Here is an 18,249-nt window from a genome sequence, read left to right as displayed (position 1 = left end):
ATTTTCTTATTCTTAGATTTTAAAAATAAAGTTTTCGGTGTGTTGAAAGTAACTGTAAAACAAAAAACAAAAACGTATATATTATATTCCAGACAAAGGGCTAGACCCATTCAAAACATTGATCTACCTATTATATGTAAATTACAAACTTGTACCATATTGTATTTTGATTTATAAGTAGTAGTAAGTAGCTTGTGAAAATACATTAAAATATGTTAAGATAAATGTTTGTATATTGCAATTCACACGTAGGTCAAGGTTTCGATTTGGTCTAGCCCAAAGTTTGAACTAAGCCATCCAAAACAACGATAGCACAATCATCTGGGTGTCTTTTAAGTAAAATCAACCCAATCAGTAATGATCTTTAGAATCAATATGGATTCACTTTTGGTGGTAAAGGCCTGAAATCTTTGCTTTCCACAAGTTTTGGTTCCATTGTGTTTTAACTCTGTCCCTGTCTCTCCCTTTCTCTTTGTGTCAATGTGTCTGTATTTAGATTTTGGAAATGGTGGACTATCATATAACAGATGGCCTGACAGACCTCAAGCTCTTCGCAGTGATGGCCAGCTTGGCACAGAAAATAGCAGCACTGGAGTAAGTACTGAGAGAGTCATGAATAAGTCCGGAGCCTTATTTTTATGCTGGCCCCTATAAATAGACCCAGAGTCTGGGCCTTAGTGGCCATGGAAAAGCCTTTTCTGGTTGTTGACACTGCCAAGGGCTGACCCCTCTCCTATTAATCCAGGCTAGAGGTGAAGGTCTAAGTCAGGAAGCCCTGTATTTCAGTTCAGCGTGGTCACAGTGCAGGGTAATTAAACCACTTACCACACACTGAGTTCCAAGTGGAAGCCAACCAGTTGATCATTTCCCATATGCCACTGAGTTTCAGGAAGTGCTCTTTCTAACTTGTACAACCCATTTGTGCCTTCTCTTTGTCTTTTCTGCCTGCCTTGGTGGAAACTATTACACTTTAAAAAGGGAAAACACATGACCAATAAAGCACTGGAAAACAATTACACGAGGTCTGATATGTATCTATCTATCGTTCATTCTGTCTTAGTATATGAATCAGCTCTTGTGCTTTCTCAACATGTTATTTCTTAGTTGCTGAGATTTAAAAATGCTCTAACTAACGTTACATGCATGAAGCAGGTTCTTGAAGCTTTTTGTTTCTATTCTGATGTCCAGTTGGATGATTTTCCTGCTGAACCCCAGTCAAAGGTACTTCATTATGAAAACTGGTATATTTACAGACTCCTAACATAGAAATTAAGTGGTCCAGTCTTACTGTCTTTTCAAGAAGAAAAACAGAATTGAAGACTTGATAATAAGGGTTTATTGAATTCTGACAAAGATGCTTTTGTTGAGTTTTAGAAAAGCAACTCTCTCTCTCTCTCTCTCTCTCTCTCTCTCTCTCTCTCTCTCTCTCTCTCTCTCTCTCTCTGCATATCTAGAGGTTAAACCACCAGACATCAGAGCTGTGAATCACCTTAGGGTAGTTCAGAGGAGTGAATGATAAGCATCACATTCTAGCGAGGCGTTTCATTTGCTTGTTTTTTTTTTTGCTTTGGCTTTTTTGTGAGAACAATGGAGTGACCACAGGGGAAGGTCTGTTTGAGTTGGATGAGGAGAAGAGGGAGGGAAAGAGGGAGATTGGAGACCAAAACAGACATTCTCTCTCTCTCTCTCTCTCTCTCTCTCTCTCTCTCCCCCTTAGTGCTCTGAGCCAGTCCATCTGCCCCAATTGGGCCATATGCTGCCAAAAGACTTTCTCTCTGAAGCAATTTCACTTTTAACACATCTGCAGCCTCTTCAGTTTCACTCCTGATTCTCCCTGTCTACATTACTCCAGTGAAGATCACCTCCAAGAATCCCAATAGCAGTGTCCTTAGGGAAGACTCTTCTGAACTGTAGATGTCTTTGATGTTTACCAAGCATTTCAGTCCTGTCATAAATACAGCAAAGTTAAAAAATATATATTTCATTTTGATGTTCAGGCTCACCTTATATGTCGAAAATATGTTGTGATTGGCTACCAAATGACACAAGTTACCCCCAATCCCATGTCAAACAGTCACAAAGTCATGTCACTCACTCACAAAATAAAAAAAGGCATTGAAGGGTGAATTCACAGAGGCTATCAAAGCACTGAACAACATAAAATGCTTCCTTTTCATTTCAGAGGAAACAGTTTTACAGTTCACATAAAAAGAGTCAAAATTGTCATGCCCTAATTTTAAGAAGTATTCACCTGCATTTTTAACACAGAAGCTGACCTTTGGAAAGGACCAAGTTGCATAAAGACACTTGACAACACAGGACATGTTTGTGTCATTGAGTTCTGTTTATTGATTGGTCGCCTAGGAAGTATACAAAACACTGTTTGGAGAATTGTTCTTCCCTTGATACCAGAGAGTGATGCAGGGAGGACACACAGTGTTGAGGGCACACCTTCATCTGCTTTATGACTAATTACTTTGACAGTCCAACTCTCCGCCCCTAATTAACTAAAAAACAATGATTTGTGGCTTTTTAAAAGGTTCTATAGCAAGGAAATTAATATGAACATGCATTACTAAGACACATCTGTGTGGTTTAACTGGGAAGCACTTGTCTTTTTAAATGTACCGCTCATTTCAGGCCACATTAGTAAATACACATGCATTATGAAACGGGATAATACTTTTATGATAATTAATTAAAGTGATGGAAAATGGACGTTGTTTTTTTTAATATTATTTGAAATCTTATTTTATATAATTTTTTGATCACCTTTCTCTGGCTTTCTGATTTGTAAAGTGATTGTTTGGAACCGAGAAACATTATATTATATATATATATATATATATATATTCTTTGCAACTGAAAGAAGCCATGATTAAACTCTAAAAAGTAGTATTGACGTCTTCACGACATCATTAACCACCTTGAGGTTTTTGGAGGAGGCACAATGTGAATGTTTCTCTCCTGAATCATGTTCCGAAATGAATAAAATCATGAAGATATTAATTTCTTATGTCATGGCACCAACAGCAGTCATTTAATCAGCAAACGACTCCCCCTACTGCTGGTCAAATGTGTTTCATATCATAGGCAGAAGTACAGATTCAGGAAAACAATCAAGCTTAAGTTGCCTGCTTAGCTGCTTCAGGGACAATAATTTCAGTGGCGCGTTCCAGTCACCTATGCTTCTTCGGTTCCTCAAGATTTAAATAAAGGAGAAGTGAACACCATTATGCCATATGGCCATGGTATTTCATTGTGTTGTTCTTCTGGGGGCTGTTGTGTTTTGCCATTTACAATACCTGTCCTTTTTACCTCCCTGTGGGTATGGCATATTTCTGTTGCTCTCATATAGGAAAATTACACCTCTGGTATTTTCTGAATGAATTAACATCTATTCTGGGTCTAGATTGTTCTAAAGGCTAAATTAATGTATCCTTCACATTTGAATGCTCATGTTACAAATAAGTGTGCCTTATTGTGTGCATTCCTATAGTCCAGATCAGTAACATTAGGCCTTAAACAAGAGCATGATATGATATGAGGAATGTAAAAGCTTGTACAGATTCAAGCAGGCTGAAGTGAACGTATAACAAATAACAGGTCAATGTGTATATCAAATGCACCATCGAGCATTGCTAGTGTTGTGTGCTTGATGTGCAAGAGTACTGCTGCTGTTATGAAAGGAAGGGCAGCATTTCAAAGTATTAAACATGTTACCAGTCCCAGAATAAACAGGTTGATTTCCAAACTCATATCTACTTACATGCCTTCTGTGTATCTGTATGCATGAATGTCTGTGTGTTTCATATATTAATATACACATGTATTTATACAGCATATATAAGATTAAATTACAAATGTTTGACTATTATTATTAGTAGTAGTAGTAGCATTTATTCCTGTATTGAAAGGGTAGTAGCCTTTTCTCTAGGGTTAGCAAAATACTATCAATTCAGTGCAAAAGAACAGTAAATCCCATGGTATTTTTTTCCTCCTAATTCCCTGCAGTCCACAGAGTATTGTTATACGTATTCAAAGGTAAGCAGGTAACATGAGCTGCCTCAGCAAATGTGCTTCAAAGCCTACCCGTTTTCTCGTATGTCCTCTAAATAGACCTACAAAGCCCAAATCTGTGCTAGCCATCAAAGTACAAAAAGAGAAGCTGATTCATAATTTCAAAAACAAAACTCTCCTTCTCTCTCTCTCTCTCTTGCTCTCATCCAGCTTTTAATTGGGTCAGCGCGTGTTTCTGTGAGTTTCTTAAAAGAGGAGCGCCAAAATTTCTGCATGGCACAAGCATTCATCTGTCGCGCCAAAAGAGAATGTGGAGTTTGTCCATTCCCTTAATGACTGGGGTGCTAAGGCTTGAAGAGGGACAACAAAAGAATTGGGTTAGGCACAAGACCTGACCTGGACGCAGCTATTATATTGGGGTGTTGTCATGCCATTAAAGCTCGTTTGGGGTCTTTTACTGCTAACCAAGTGCAATTAATGATCATTAGCTGCACTGTCTCCCCTCGTTCTTGTCAAAGGTCCTGCCAAGGCACTCTCCCTAGCTGGCAGGCCGATGCGAGTACAGGAGGCACTCATGCATGCCATCAACCTAGTGGCACAAAGCCTGTAGCATCCTTGTTTAATAGGGCATTCAGAACTTGTTAGCGGGGAGATGCAAAGGGTCTGGCCACTGTTGTGCCACACGTTGCAAAGCAAAAGTCTACCTCAGCAGAGTTGTTTCTGTTTCTGCTTAATTATTGTGAAATCCTGTCAATGTCAGCGAGTGGTCACGTTGTGCGAGGGCCTGAACGTCACTCTGACAGTTTTAGCCGTTACTCTGCCGGGCCAGGCTTGTGTCCCCCTTTAATTGTTTCAGCCACAATGCAGTGTAAGCAAGCACAAAGGACTCAGAATAGGTTATCATCAGCTTATAAAACCGAGAGGAGAGTTCCCCGGCAAAAAAATTTAAGCATGTATACATATTTAGTTGTTTTTTAATTTTATTTCAAGTCGTGTGTCTATCTGTTTCTGAAAAATGGCTTTTACATGCAGACTACCTGTTTCCAAGAGGGACTTCCATTGTTTCTCTTCTCTCATTTTCTTTTTTCTTTTGGTCTCCTTGGTGGAGGCTTGCATATTTGGTTGAAAGAGATCACAATGGTATCACTTTACCCAGCTGTATGCAGGGCATATGCTTAACATCCTTAAGCCACAGACTTCAGGATGGACTCCCACATTAAACATCTATTTTGTTATTCTTTTTCTTTTCTTTTTTTTTAATGCTGCAAGCTCTGAAAATGAAACCTCGCTAGAAATTCCTCTGTAGTTGGAAGGCTTCAACACAAAATTTCTTCGGACTTTCAGTTACTCACACATTTCAGTAATGTTCAGTAATTCAAAAAGAATGTCAAATATTTGACTTTTTTTGATGCATAATGTTATAGACACAGACACACACACATATGGATGAGTGACTTAAAATATATATGATTTTAACCTTTTCCCTGTCTGAACGTTACACTACTGTTTTCAAAATGATGCCATCATGGAGACTCTCATGTGTACAATATGTGTTTTAAATCCCAGGCTGACTTTACAATAGTGACACAATCCAGTGCTGTAAAAGCTCAGCACAGAATTATATATATATTATATTAAATGTATGTAATAAAATACTGATGTAAGGTGGTTTTGATTGAGGCTTATTTTTATTTTTTACAGTGACTTCATGAGATCCCTCATTGGAAAGATGGACTTTAAGGCACTGGAGCTGAAGCTGTACAAAGCAAGGGTAAATATTATTTGGGTTTTTTTATGGCTACTGTTTAATAAACTGCTTTTTTAACATAACTTACATAATCAGCCATCTTGGAGTTTTGCTTATGGAGGTTACAGTGCAGGATTTGGTTACTTCCCTGTCTTGGATGTTGTATGTCTATGAAGAGTTTGCTGTTGTCACAAACCATCATCTCTCAGTCCATCTAGCAATTGTACCTGCATTTCAAATCCAATGAAAGGTCGGTTATCACTGCAAAGAAACACAATACTGCAAAACACAGAGTTTGGCTTGTCCTAAAGGATTATCTTTGAAATGCCTTTACAGTTTGTGATTTGCTGATGAGCACCCCCAACCACACAGTACATGTCTTAAACTTATACATTAAATAAAAGCTGTCATTAATGGATGAGGAAATCAAATCGGGGGGTGACAATAAATCAGCCCTATTCTTTTAAGTGTGAATTTGCCTTTTCATTTGGCTAACACTTGTACTGCATGTTCAACTTCAATGAAGAGGCGGTGTAATATTGCCATTCACCATGAAAGGGAATTAATTATATTCAAATGTTGGTGTTAGGTTATGTAGAGGAAAGCGGGCACCATTTTCAACCTGCAACTTCAAACACGCTTCATATCTGCAGTGTCGTAATTTTAACCCTGCTTATATGGTTTTGGGTTTATTCCACATAGGCCTTTGTAATTATCAAGCTGAATGGGAAGGGATTGTTGTCGGGTGTTAGTGCCAAAGGATTACCCAAAGTTATTAAACAGGATGCATTAACTGCGCAAACAGGTGCATGCATAAAGGCCAACAAATGGAAGAATGAAACCTGAGGTCTTCCAATTTCAACCATGCACTGAAATTAATGGTTTTCTGAAATGAATGGATGTAGTTAGATTACTATTGACCTGCAGTCAAATTATAGGAAAGAGTCATGCTTTTCTTTCCCTTTTTTCTTTAATTTGTCAATGTGGTGATCCTGTTTCAGAGCTTATTTCTGCATGGTCACTTTCTTGAATTTGAATGCTGGCATTAAATCACAATCGTAAGAATTAGATGCAAAGTTGTCGTCAGGACTAAAGGGAAATAAGTCTCCTTGGATTGGATATGGAGGCTGATTCAACAAGGTGTGCTGGTAAGCAGTTGTCTGTAAATCTGTTTTGGGTTTACGCTTACTGTAATCTATCAAGGAACAAAATCTAACAGTATGCTTGGGATGCTTTAGTATGAGTAAAATATGTGATGTTGGGACCATTGCTCTCTATCTTAGACATTTGTTAAAATGTGTTTTGCTGTAATAAGGACAACCTCTTTAGCATACAGATAAACTTCGAAGAAATGTATGCCATGAAAGAAGATAAAAACAATCTGTGTTTATTGAATACATGTGAACAGATGTCTGGGAATGGAGAGATCCTGGGGAAAGGAAAAGCCCCCTGCAGAACACAAGCCACTCTGTTTTTCAGTAGAAGGGAATGCAGATGTGTTGTGCCTAAATACATCTCTTTGGTTAGTCAGATCATTTGGCACAGAGCTTAAAGAACTCAGGCTCTTCTTTTCATGTAATGGTCTTTTTTGGAAGAGGCTGCATTAGATTGGGAAATTTAAATGCATTAATGCCATCACAGCTTTATGATCCCTGTCTTTACGTTGTCTCTGGCACAAGCCTCTTGACTAACTGGGGAGTGCAGACAATTGGTGATCACTCTCTTGTGATCTAGGAAAAAGCTAGATCATAACTCTTATAAGTATCTTTCTGGTATGATTTAAACCTAACAAATTCTGTTTGGCAAATTGGAACATTTATTTTATTCATGAGCTAAATTATTATGTTTGTATTACCTGCTTATCTGTATGTTTAAATCACATTTTACTGAACTGAATGATATATATATTCGTCGTAGAGGGAAATTCTTTGCAAATTCATGTATGCAGTGAGTGAGGCATTCCAGTGGTTTTTGCTGATACAGTTGACTTCTTGATTGTATAAATAAATAAGCAAAAACTGTAATTGGAAATGAATGATGTCACTCTTTTCAGCAACTGTTTCTGTGCAACATTGACTCCCAAGCGAATACCATCAGCGCCGAGCAACTGCTGGTGGAGCTGAAAGCAGGCGGTATCCGCGAGGAGCACGAGGAGGCAGTGAGGCGCGAGCTGAGGCACATGCAGTCCCTCGACCTGCTCGACTTCCTCATGTATCTGCCGCTATTTGTGCTCATTCACAACTCCGTCATCTCCAACCCCCTGGACGACTCCAAGACGTTATAATATGATATGGAGCTCATAAGTGCATGGATGCATACTATTGCAATATATAGAATGTATTTATTTTATATTTTTTATTGTAGCTTGATATTCCCAGAGCAGCACATTGACTACATTGTGTTATCTGAAAATGGTTCAGTAATAATGTTCCACTTGTACTAACTTTAATAAAATTAACTGTACATCTTTCACATAACACATTTGGTTGGAATCTACTTTTTCACACACACAGTGACATATGGGCCTATGTGTGGAATGCATCAGTTTGTCAATAGAGTGTGTTGATCATCGCGATGGCTAAACACTGACCAAAATGGAAACAAGCAACTTCAGTGTGATTAGGTCTCAATAGGCAAGAAAGTGGCACAATTTGGGACAGAAATCAAATAAATAGACCGCATTTAAAGCAGAGGCAAGTAAGCACTTTAACAGCAGCACAGTCAATTGTCAATGTCGTAGCATAAAAAAAAATCAGCACAGCAAGAGTATTTAAACGACCAACATACTATGAACTGTCATGTTGTCTTGAAACTGACCATTAGTCTGTCTGTGCGCATGCGGAGTGGAAAGCGAGCGCAACAGCACGTGTCTTTATTTCAGAACTGCTCTCCCGCCCCTGGCGGTATACACTCAAAAATGCCAACATTAATAACATATAATAAACTTTTGCAAAACGCACCACATTGTCTAGAATATGGACACGGGAAACTGACTATGAAACGATTTTTTATTATTATTATTATTGGCTTGGGGCACTCAGGGCGCCAGTCAAATTTCAGCAGGGGCCCCAACCCAACCCCCCCAACTCCGCTCCGACGTTGCGGTCATTATAGGCAAGTTCTCACTGCGGTTAAACGTGTATGTTTCCAGGTGAAACGTCAGACGGGAAAGGCGAGTGCTGTCTATGGTACTGAAACCTTTGAGTACTTTCCAAATGCTGCACGGAGATAAAGAAAGAAACAGAACACTAGTAAATACAACTTTTTGACGAATCCACTGCTCCCCTGACAGTAACAGAATACATTAAGCTACATATAGAGTATATATCTGTAGTTGATGCAGAAAAGCGTCTCCATTTATTGGAGAATTTTTCTCCCTCATTCTTCAGCTCATGGAAAGACAACTCCTCTTTTACAAACCAACATCACTAATTGGTTATTGGGCTCTTTTGCTTGTCTCCGTTAAAATTCAAGGGGCGTTCCTGCTGTCGCTTCACGCTCTCCTTTGCATCTTTTCACTCGTTTACAAAACCCAAGTATTTTTGCCTCTTAGCTTAAAAAAAAAGCAGAAGAAAAAAATTGTGCCAAAGAAGCAGTCTCCCTTGTCTGAAACTACACAAATCGTAACGCTAATTCTAGCGGAATTCTAGCATTGTAAGCAAACTTTCCGGAACAGAGACGATTTCTAATGCTAAATAAGAGTGGATGGGCTCTTTTAAAACGAGAGCCTCCCCTAAGCTCACACCATTACCATGGTCAATGTTTGCAAAGGGCCCTTTAAAAGAACTATTGTTGAGTGTTGCCAGGTATTCCTTAGCAACCGCGATGCCAAGGTTTCCTTCTGCAGTGTATATAAAAGACACTGGCTTTCCAACAGAAGACTGCTGTTTTCCTAATTAATAATAATAATAATAATAATAATAATAATAATAATAATAATAATAATAATAATAATAATAATAATAATGAATACACAAAAAAGGAAATTTTAAACTACCTTAACTTGAGAAAATCAGAATACTTTTTCTACATTTTTCTTAAAGGCTTAACACCTGTTTATTATTATTAATAATTATTAATAATATTATTCAAATCGGTTATTGTGATAAGTGTGCTGGGGAAAAGAAAGCATAGTCATATTCCTTCCTCCCAAAATGTTGGTTCCCTATATTTGATTTGTTTTATCTCTAGTTTTATAACAGACAATTGATTATTTGTTCGTTTGATTGTTTGTTTTACAGTCTCTTTGTCAGAGAGACACACAGTGGGTTATCGGGTAGTAGGGTCGATTGTAGGATTTTTTAATTGGGGGGTCCATAAGGGGGCCCGACATCTGCTAGAGGGGTCCTGGGGCATGCTCCCCGGGACGATTTTTTGGTAAAATCGGTTTTAAAAACTCAGGTTTTAAGCAAAGATTTAAGCAAATTACAAGGATAAATTGAGGTATTCATAACAATCCAGCAAAAAAAAAAAAAACAGCATATTTGTTACCATTTGTGTTATTTAAAAAAATATATTTTAAAATTGACATTAACACAATAGACAACAGTGATAACTTATTGTCATTAACACAATAGACAATATAGACAACTTCTCCACCGCCATACCCCCAAAAGTGCTTCAATATGGACACATCCCATAGCATTTGAAACGACTATGAAACGATTTTTTTTAATTGGCTGGGGGGCACTCATTTCAGCAGGGGCAGTACCCCTGTGCCCACTCCCCCTGGCTCCGCCCCTGTCGGGTAGTAATGCTACTGCCCCGTGGAAGGCAACTTCACTCTTTTTCACTTTTTCACTAATGTTGAAGCAAGATAAAGATTATATGTGCTTCTCGCTTTGCATTAATAGCAGTATATCCATCCAAATTAAACAGATTCAGAAATTCGAAAACAAAAAATGTATTTGTCTGCATAAAAGCTTAAATGTCTTATACGGGCTGTTTTCTTTTTCCTTCGTTTTTTTTTGTCTGTCTTTTGGGCTGATATATAAAGGATCCTGTAAAATCCACTGCTGCCCGTTTCAATTCTCAGCGAGATAAGACTAGAATGGAGTTTGCAGAAATGCTTAGCTATCTGCTTACAATCCTCCTCATTTGTGAGCCCCCTTGGTAACAGCTTGGAAAATCTGCAAAAGGAATGCGAGTTTATAGTTGTGCGTTGATGGTCATTATGGCCACCAAATTGCACAGCAGCTCATTAATCATAGAACAGGATAGGCAATCAGAAGGGGTGGGGGGACGACGAATGAATTGAATAGAGCACGAGGGTAATAATGCCTGGTAAATCATGTTTAACATAGAGAGATAGGGGGAATGAAAAAAATCGGACTCTTTTAAAAAAGAAAACTTCTACTTATCTTTGATTTGCATTCAACACCCCTGAATGGTGTTTAAGCCTGTTATTTAATTCATTTGGTGCAGGGCTTAGCACAATACAAACTCCAGCCAGAGACCCATACAGTGTGTGACCCCCAAAACCATTTTTTAAAGGCAATTCGACGTCACTTGAGCGTTTGAACCCAACTAAATTTCAATGCGAGGCCTGTCATAGACGAGCGTATTCTTTCGGAATGAAAGGAATGACCCACAAGCCATTCAAGCGAAAAATGGCAAAAGGAGGAGTTGACTCGTAAATCAATTTCCACAGCCCACCCAAACCCACACTAACCCATTTCTTTCTTTCTTTTTTTAATGTATCGTTTTCTTTGTCGGCAGAATATTTACATTTTTGTATTGTTTGTTTAATTGCTACCAATTAAGTCAACGAGATCTAATTGTGAGCATTGCATTTAATAAATATGTTATTTACCTTTTCCAAAACGATTTCATGACCATTCTAGTGGTCTTCCAATTTTCGTATCCACGATAAACCATATATAAAACGGCTATAATTAGGACATATATATATATATATATATAATGACAATGAGTAAACACTAGAGTAGGTTGAAAACAAATTCAGTCCCCTGCACCATTTTCCAATCTCGTATATAATCCTGTTGAAATGGCGTCCCTTTTTAATCAACACTGAATTTCACACCTGATCATCATGAATGAATACAGCGAGGTCTTTCTCTTCTCCCCGAATCGCAATGTAACGCCACTGTCATCAGCTCCCCAAAGAGGGAAGTAGAGGAGCGCTCCGAAGAAATCGATTTCTCAAGCTGCTCACAGAGGGTTCAAATCCATCCCTCGACCAGAAAGGAACCTTTCCATTTTGGAGAAATTGCTGTCATAGCAGAGCCCCCAGAAAACCCCTGACCCAATGCTGATATCATCCTAGTGTGCATTAGGTATCAAAGAAATGACGCATTCATCTGTCCATTCAGATCTTACACTTTTTCTAATTGTATTTGTTTTATTTATTTAGAGTACTTTTTACTATTACTGCTACTACAATGGACCTTTTTAAATTAATTGTTTTGGTGGTGGTATCCTTAATAGTAATCAAATTCTCCCTACTGAATAAGTACATTACCAGTTTAATACCCAAAACAGACATACAACGAGTGAGAGATAAAGAACAGCATATTATTTTATGCGTTTGTTTTTTTTCTACCGTATATCTGGCAGGAAAATCTTGTATTTTTAATTTTATTTTTGTTTTTTGCTTTTGGAGAGCGATGGAGGTGGGGGAAAGCAATTCGATATGGCAGGTTTTATTTCCTTCACGCTTGACAGGATTGGAAAGGAACGCGTTAATGTTTTCTGACAGGCGACCCGTAATTGTAGGCTTTTCTTTGCCGTCTTTCTGTGAAATTCTGACATAGGCGAGCAGCGTAACGAAGTGTTGTTGCATTGAAATAGGGGCGCCTGCAATACAACGAGCCAAGGGGAGCAAGCATTATTCAGAGATCTAGCTTCTTCTTCTTCTTCTTCTTCTTCTTCTTCTTCTTCTTCTTCTTCTTTTTTCTTTTTTTTTCTTGGTCTCTTAACTAACCTTTGAGTTTAATCCCAAGGCCTGCTGAGTCCCTTTAAACATACACTGGCATTCGACAAGGAGGTAAAAGAAGAAAAAAAGTTATAATTCTAGACTTTGAAAACGGTACCCGTGCAATTTTCCAACGCAACACTTTAGACACAATACCGACAATAAATACAAATACCAAATATCAAATTGACGCGCTCTAATATATGCATAATTAAAAGCTCCCCTTTCATATGAATGCAGGATATAGGTAATTTAGCCACAATTCTGTACAGAAGCACCTATTAATAGTGATCCCGAGGTGAAGAATAATAGACCAGAACCCCCTTCAAATTCATTCCAAAATGCATTTGATTATATAAATGGAGATTTGTTTATCTAACCGCCATCGGGGCGTTGGAGACTATATATTTGAGTTGTGATTGCACTTATCAGGAACGGTGCGCTCTTTGCCCTTTTCGTTATGCCCTCCCACCTGCACAGAGCACAAGTTATATCTAAACTGCAGAGAGCTTTGTTTTACAAGAGCAACTCCTAAGAAGCAGTCGTGCGCTCCTGACACAAGGCACATGCCAACAGCCAATCAGTGCACCGAACCCACCGGCGCAATAATTCATTAAATCAGGCACGCGCCCAACCTCAGCCCCTCCTGTACTTGTGCTTGTTAGGATCTTAAAAAGTGATGTGTTCGTAACAACACCAACCAAATTAAATGATCAAGAATTGTAAGTGAAAGTAAAACACTATATATAATTATATTACATCAATTATATGTATATATATATATATATATAATTATTTCAATAGCAATGCTCAGGTACCCCTTATTGCATGTATGATAGAGATGTGCAATATTGTGTGAGGGACTTCAGGCTTGAAATTTAGCTCAATAGTTCCAATACAATGAAGTGGACGTGGATCTGGATCTGTTTTGCACGTTAATTATTTATGTATGTGTTTTTGCACACTTTGACCTTTGGTCAGAACTATAAAGTCATAAAGATGCACAGATTGACTTTTCATTTTCTTTATTTTTAAAGAGGCTGTAGCAAAACTTGGCAACTCGGTCTCAATGCACCTTTATTTAATAGACTACATCAAACGGCCAGAGCCAGCTGTGCCACACCTGCGTCCTGGTAAATAGTTGGAAGAACTTTTGACTTGTTTTCAAACCGTAATCGTGTTCTCCCTGTTTGACCTCCAAATATAATATTGCTGTGTGCTCCCTTACATCTAAACTATAGTGTCCCAAGAATAAAAACAGATGGTCACATAAGGATACATACTGGGTGGCCAGATCTTTTTGGTAAAGCAACAAAATGTATCTTGGAGAAATACATTATAAATAAATACATACATGAAAATTTGCTGTTGCGACCTTTACTATCATACTACTGTTTGTTTCTCTACATGCTGATAAATCGTTCAACATGTTATATTTATGGAGAATAACTCCAAGATGTATGGAATTTGGCCACTGCTGAGATAATTGTCGTGCTGCTATGAATGAGCTATCATTTTAAACAAAAAAAAGGCTTTGTGTTGCTTAGCGATTAGGCAGATGTAATGAGATTTACCCCAATTCGCTTTGCCCTCTAAATGTGTTTTTTTTATGTCTGTGTTTGTGTGTGTGTTTGTGAAATGCTTCTACTGTATTACACAAATTAACTAACATTTACATTTCTGGTGTCCTTTTAATTGACAGACCATTCACAAATGTGAATTGCGTTAGACATTGCCAATGTATTTATACTCGTCTCATTTATCGCTCGCTAAAAACTTTGATGCTGCTGGAGCGGCAGGGAGAGCCAAAGCTGGCCCACGAATATGCATGTCACGTCCACGCTAACTTGACAACCAGCGCGACCGCTGAAGCAGCCATCCCTATTCATAAGTATTTATTTTGAAGCACATACAAACAGATCACACTTTGTGGCCAGAAAATAATCAAACACTAGAGGAAACGCGTGTTTAGAGAGAGAGAGCGAGACAGGCAGAGAACGATATAGAAAGTGAGAGAGTGAAAGAGAGAGAGGCAAACACAGGGAGGGAGATGGATAGATACACACACACACACACAGAGAGAGAGAGAGAGAGAGAGAGAGAGAGAGAGAGAGAGAGAGAGAGAGAGAGAGAGAGAGAGAGAGAGAGAGAGAGAGAGTCTTTCAAGCAGACGTTCTCGTATTGAACATAAGCATAAAGCTCATATAGCTTTACAAAGTTACCAAGCACCTTGCTCAAAGGTGTTTGGATGGGGATACTGTTCAATAACGTTTCATTGGTCTTGGACTTTTGTTGTATGTCTGAATGCTTGTATAAATCAAAATAAATACATGTTACTCATGTTCCAAAATTCAACAAAACAAATACTTTAGAAAACAAGTTGTTTTTATTATGAAACTAATATATAGAAAACGTGGTTATACGGGGTCTTTTCTCTTTTCTTTTTTAAATAAACCCAGTAGGAAAAGGCAATGGTGTAAGTAAAATAGGCAGCAGAGAAACAATGGGTCGCCATTGTGTATCTGCGTTTGGACAATAGCTGCATAAACTTTGTTCATGGTGAACACCCTTCCACAATATTAATACATTTACAAGTTCCGATAAAATAAGACACGTTGGTGCTAAAGTAAAAATGGGGGGGTTTCCCACTCCATTTCGAGACCTCATACACGATATACAGAGTTGCCAGTTGCAAAAGCAATATAGACTACACGTCTAAATAGGCAGAGGTAATAAGCATCACATATGAATATATCGTCAAAATATACACATATTAAAACCTTTTGTACAAAAAAATTCTATAAATCTCTCTTATATACAAAAATAGCTTAATATATTCCAAAACATCAAGTTTGATACAAATACAATATCTTATAATAAAATCCGCAGGAGATTGGAAGAATTTTAGAGTTAAAATGTGACAGAAGCTTACAAAAAAAGTTCCGAAGTTCTTTGATTGGGTTTAGCATAGTTTCAAAACAACATTGACATCGTCGTTTTTTTGTTTTTTGAGTGTATGTGCCATGAAAGTGTTACAATTCATTTTTAATTTTCTTTGTGGGCGAGTGAGTGCTCTAGGATGTGGGAATCTCCAGATTTTTCATCTGCATGTTTCTGACCAAATATGCATCCTCTCTTCTGGTAGATGGCACTTGTCACTGGGGCAGCAGTCCTGCCCTTTAAAGTCCGTTTCTTCCAGTGGACCCGCTGGAGTGCAAACGCAGTGCTTCGTGTTCTTGGAGGGCGCAGACGCTCCTCTGTGCTATATGTTTTCATTCTTCATTTGGACTGGCATTTCAGTCTTTGCGACCATAGTTCATATCACAACTGGAGACAAAAAGAAAATTAAAATTAAATACAAGTTCAAAAAACGATTCACAAAATTCACATCACATTGCACAATAATCAACAGTTAAATACGTGGCAGTAATAATAATAATAATAATAATAATAATAATAATAATAATAATAATAATAATAGTGATTAGATGGGTTATAACATAAACATAACAACATTAAGAGATACAAATATTCGAAAGCTTAACACACCTGCTGCAAAACTTCAGAACCAATTGGTGAAGTCCAAGAGTTCTTGCTCCTCAGGACTCAAGGGGTCGTAAGATCCCTCGTCTGAAGAGTACGAGGAGACAGGTGAGCCCGCCATGGAGTTCATGTCGTTGGAATAGTTCTGGGAGATGGTCGGAGAGAGGACCCCCGACTGGAAGGCAGCGGTCACGGCGTCATGTTCGTCCAGGAGCTGCTGCAGCGCCCGGATGTACTCCACCGCCGAGCGCAGGGTCTCCACCTTGCTCATCTTCTTGTTTGCGGCGCCGTTGGGGACGTGCTCCCGCAGCGTGGCGAAGCCCATGTTGACCAGCTTCACCCTGTTCCTCTCCCTCTCGTTGCGCCGGGCCACCGCCGCGGGCTGCTGCTGGGGCAGGCTGTACCCAAAGCCAGCGAAGTTCAGCCTCCTTTTGCACCTTAGCAGCTCGGGCGAGGACGAACGCTGTCTTTTGACCTGCTTGCCTGATTTACTGCTGCACTGGCTGTCAGTGGGGCTGAGCTGGATATTCTGGGCGGCAGCCGCAAAGAAACAGGCAGGCGGCATGAACTGCTGCTGGCTGGTGCTTATTTCCATCTTGGCAGTGATATCCATTGGCAGTGGGCGTTGAGGAGAAATGGAAGAGAGAGAGAGCACGAGAATCTCCAAAGTCCCCTTTGGGTTGCTGGAAGGCAGTGCGTCTAGCTCGTGGCGCTCGCGTGTGTCTTAATGTGCGCACTCTGGCTTATTTTATTAGAGAAATCTCACAGGCTTTTGCTTCGCACACTCCCTCGACTGAAATGAGTGCAGCGATCGAGCAATTGCGGGTTTTTCAACACACACAACAGCCCCACGCGTTGGATCTGGCCACGCCTCCACTCACAACTTGCATTCACCTTCGGCTTGAAATGTTGTTGCAATGCGTACGCCGGACGCGTGCCACTCTAACCGCTGAATAAACAACACCCAACTCCGCACAACTGGGACCAGCTCCGATTCTTGCAACACATGCCAGGTCGATGTCAATACAGAGACCATCTTCAAATCCCTAAACAAAACCCAAGTGTTGTTAAGTGTTATTTTGCGTCTTCAAAATGTCTAAAATAAATACAGAAACCATAATGCCACCCGGGCAAAAGAGGTAAACGTTAACATAAACCTGAAAATGATGTGATGCATTATGTTAATTGGTCCCCAACTCATAAGCGTTGGTTATATTACTTTGGCAATCGAAATGTCGTTTTCTGCACCTCAACAAAAGCATTTAAATCCATCTCTATGGTGATTTTTTTAGTAAGTGCTTGTATTTTTAACTAGGAGATGTTGGTGGATAGAAATGTTTATGGGTAGCCTTTATTAAAAAACAACAACAATGGGGTTCATTAAATACAACAATGTTTATTGAAATAGTCGGATTGAGTTGAATCCACAGAGCTATAAACTAGAACCGGACAGTTTAAAGTCTAATACGTTTCTTGAATGTGAAAAGACGAATTAAAGCAAATAAGACTGGAGCGTTTTACATTTAAATGAGCTGTTGTTTACGATCGCGTTACATTACGGACCAAGTGCTGAATGGATAGCGCATAGAATGGATAGAGTCAGACGGTTGACTACTTTACATTTTCCTTAGTTTATTCATGGAGCCTACACTTACTGATGAGGTAGATAATAATAATAATAATAATAATAATAATAATAATAATAATTATTATTATTATTATTATTATTATTATTATTATTATTATTATTATAATAAAATAGTAAAATTGTACATGTTTGTGACAAAATATCTCCAAAACACTTGCACTGTTTTTATTCCACATGAGTTAAACACGAATTTGATTAAACCTTGCACTAAAATAAGCAGTCCAGTTATCCGCACCCGGTGGTATATCCCGTCAAATGAATACTTCTATCAGCAATCTGCTTTTCTGTCTTCCTAAACTTGCGCTCGGACTGTTAGCACATTCAGCAATTTTCAGGAGCTCTTCAAAAGTTGATTGT

The 18,249-nt window shown here is 38.7% G+C and overlaps 2 protein-coding genes across 2 annotated transcripts in view; one reads left to right on the top strand and one right to left on the bottom strand.

Annotated features, from left to right (window-relative positions):
- Window positions 1-8,226, top strand: part of LOC136750424 (uncharacterized) — a 63,556-nt gene extending 55,330 nt beyond the window's left edge. Inside the window, exons 12-14 of the mRNA XM_066705491.1 lie at window positions 497-594; window positions 5,722-5,791; window positions 7,821-8,226. Coding sequence (XP_066561588.1) covers window positions 497-594; window positions 5,722-5,791; window positions 7,821-8,051 — 399 coding nt within the window. The 3' untranslated portion in view covers window positions 8,052-8,226. The remainder of the gene's footprint in view (window positions 1-496; window positions 595-5,721; window positions 5,792-7,820) is intronic.
- A 6,862-nt stretch (window positions 8,227-15,088) lies between these two features.
- Window positions 15,089-17,028, bottom strand: ascl1a (achaete-scute family bHLH transcription factor 1a). Its single transcript, XM_066705736.1, has 2 exons — window positions 16,251-17,028; window positions 15,089-16,028 (listed from the first exon to the last, which is right to left on the bottom strand). The coding sequence occupies exon 1, from the start codon at window positions 16,855-16,857 to the stop codon at window positions 16,264-16,266; it is 594 nt and encodes a 197-aa protein (XP_066561833.1). The 5' UTR covers window positions 16,858-17,028; the 3' UTR covers window positions 15,089-16,028; window positions 16,251-16,263.
- Between the last annotated feature and the right edge of the window lie 1,221 nt (window positions 17,029-18,249).

This window comes from Amia ocellicauda, chromosome 5 (assembly GCF_036373705.1).
Source record: "Amia ocellicauda isolate fAmiCal2 chromosome 5, fAmiCal2.hap1, whole genome shotgun sequence".
Lineage (NCBI taxonomy): Eukaryota > Metazoa > Chordata > Actinopteri > Amiiformes > Amiidae > Amia > Amia ocellicauda.
The sequence above is the reverse complement of the archived record's forward strand: the minus strand, read 5'-3'. Positions and strand labels throughout refer to the sequence as shown.

Bases quoted from the DNA above. Each gene is read 5' to 3' on its own strand.
- ascl1a (XM_066705736.1), bottom strand. From the start codon at position 16,857: ATGGATATCACTGCCAAGATGGAAATAAGCACCAGCCAGCAGCAGTTC.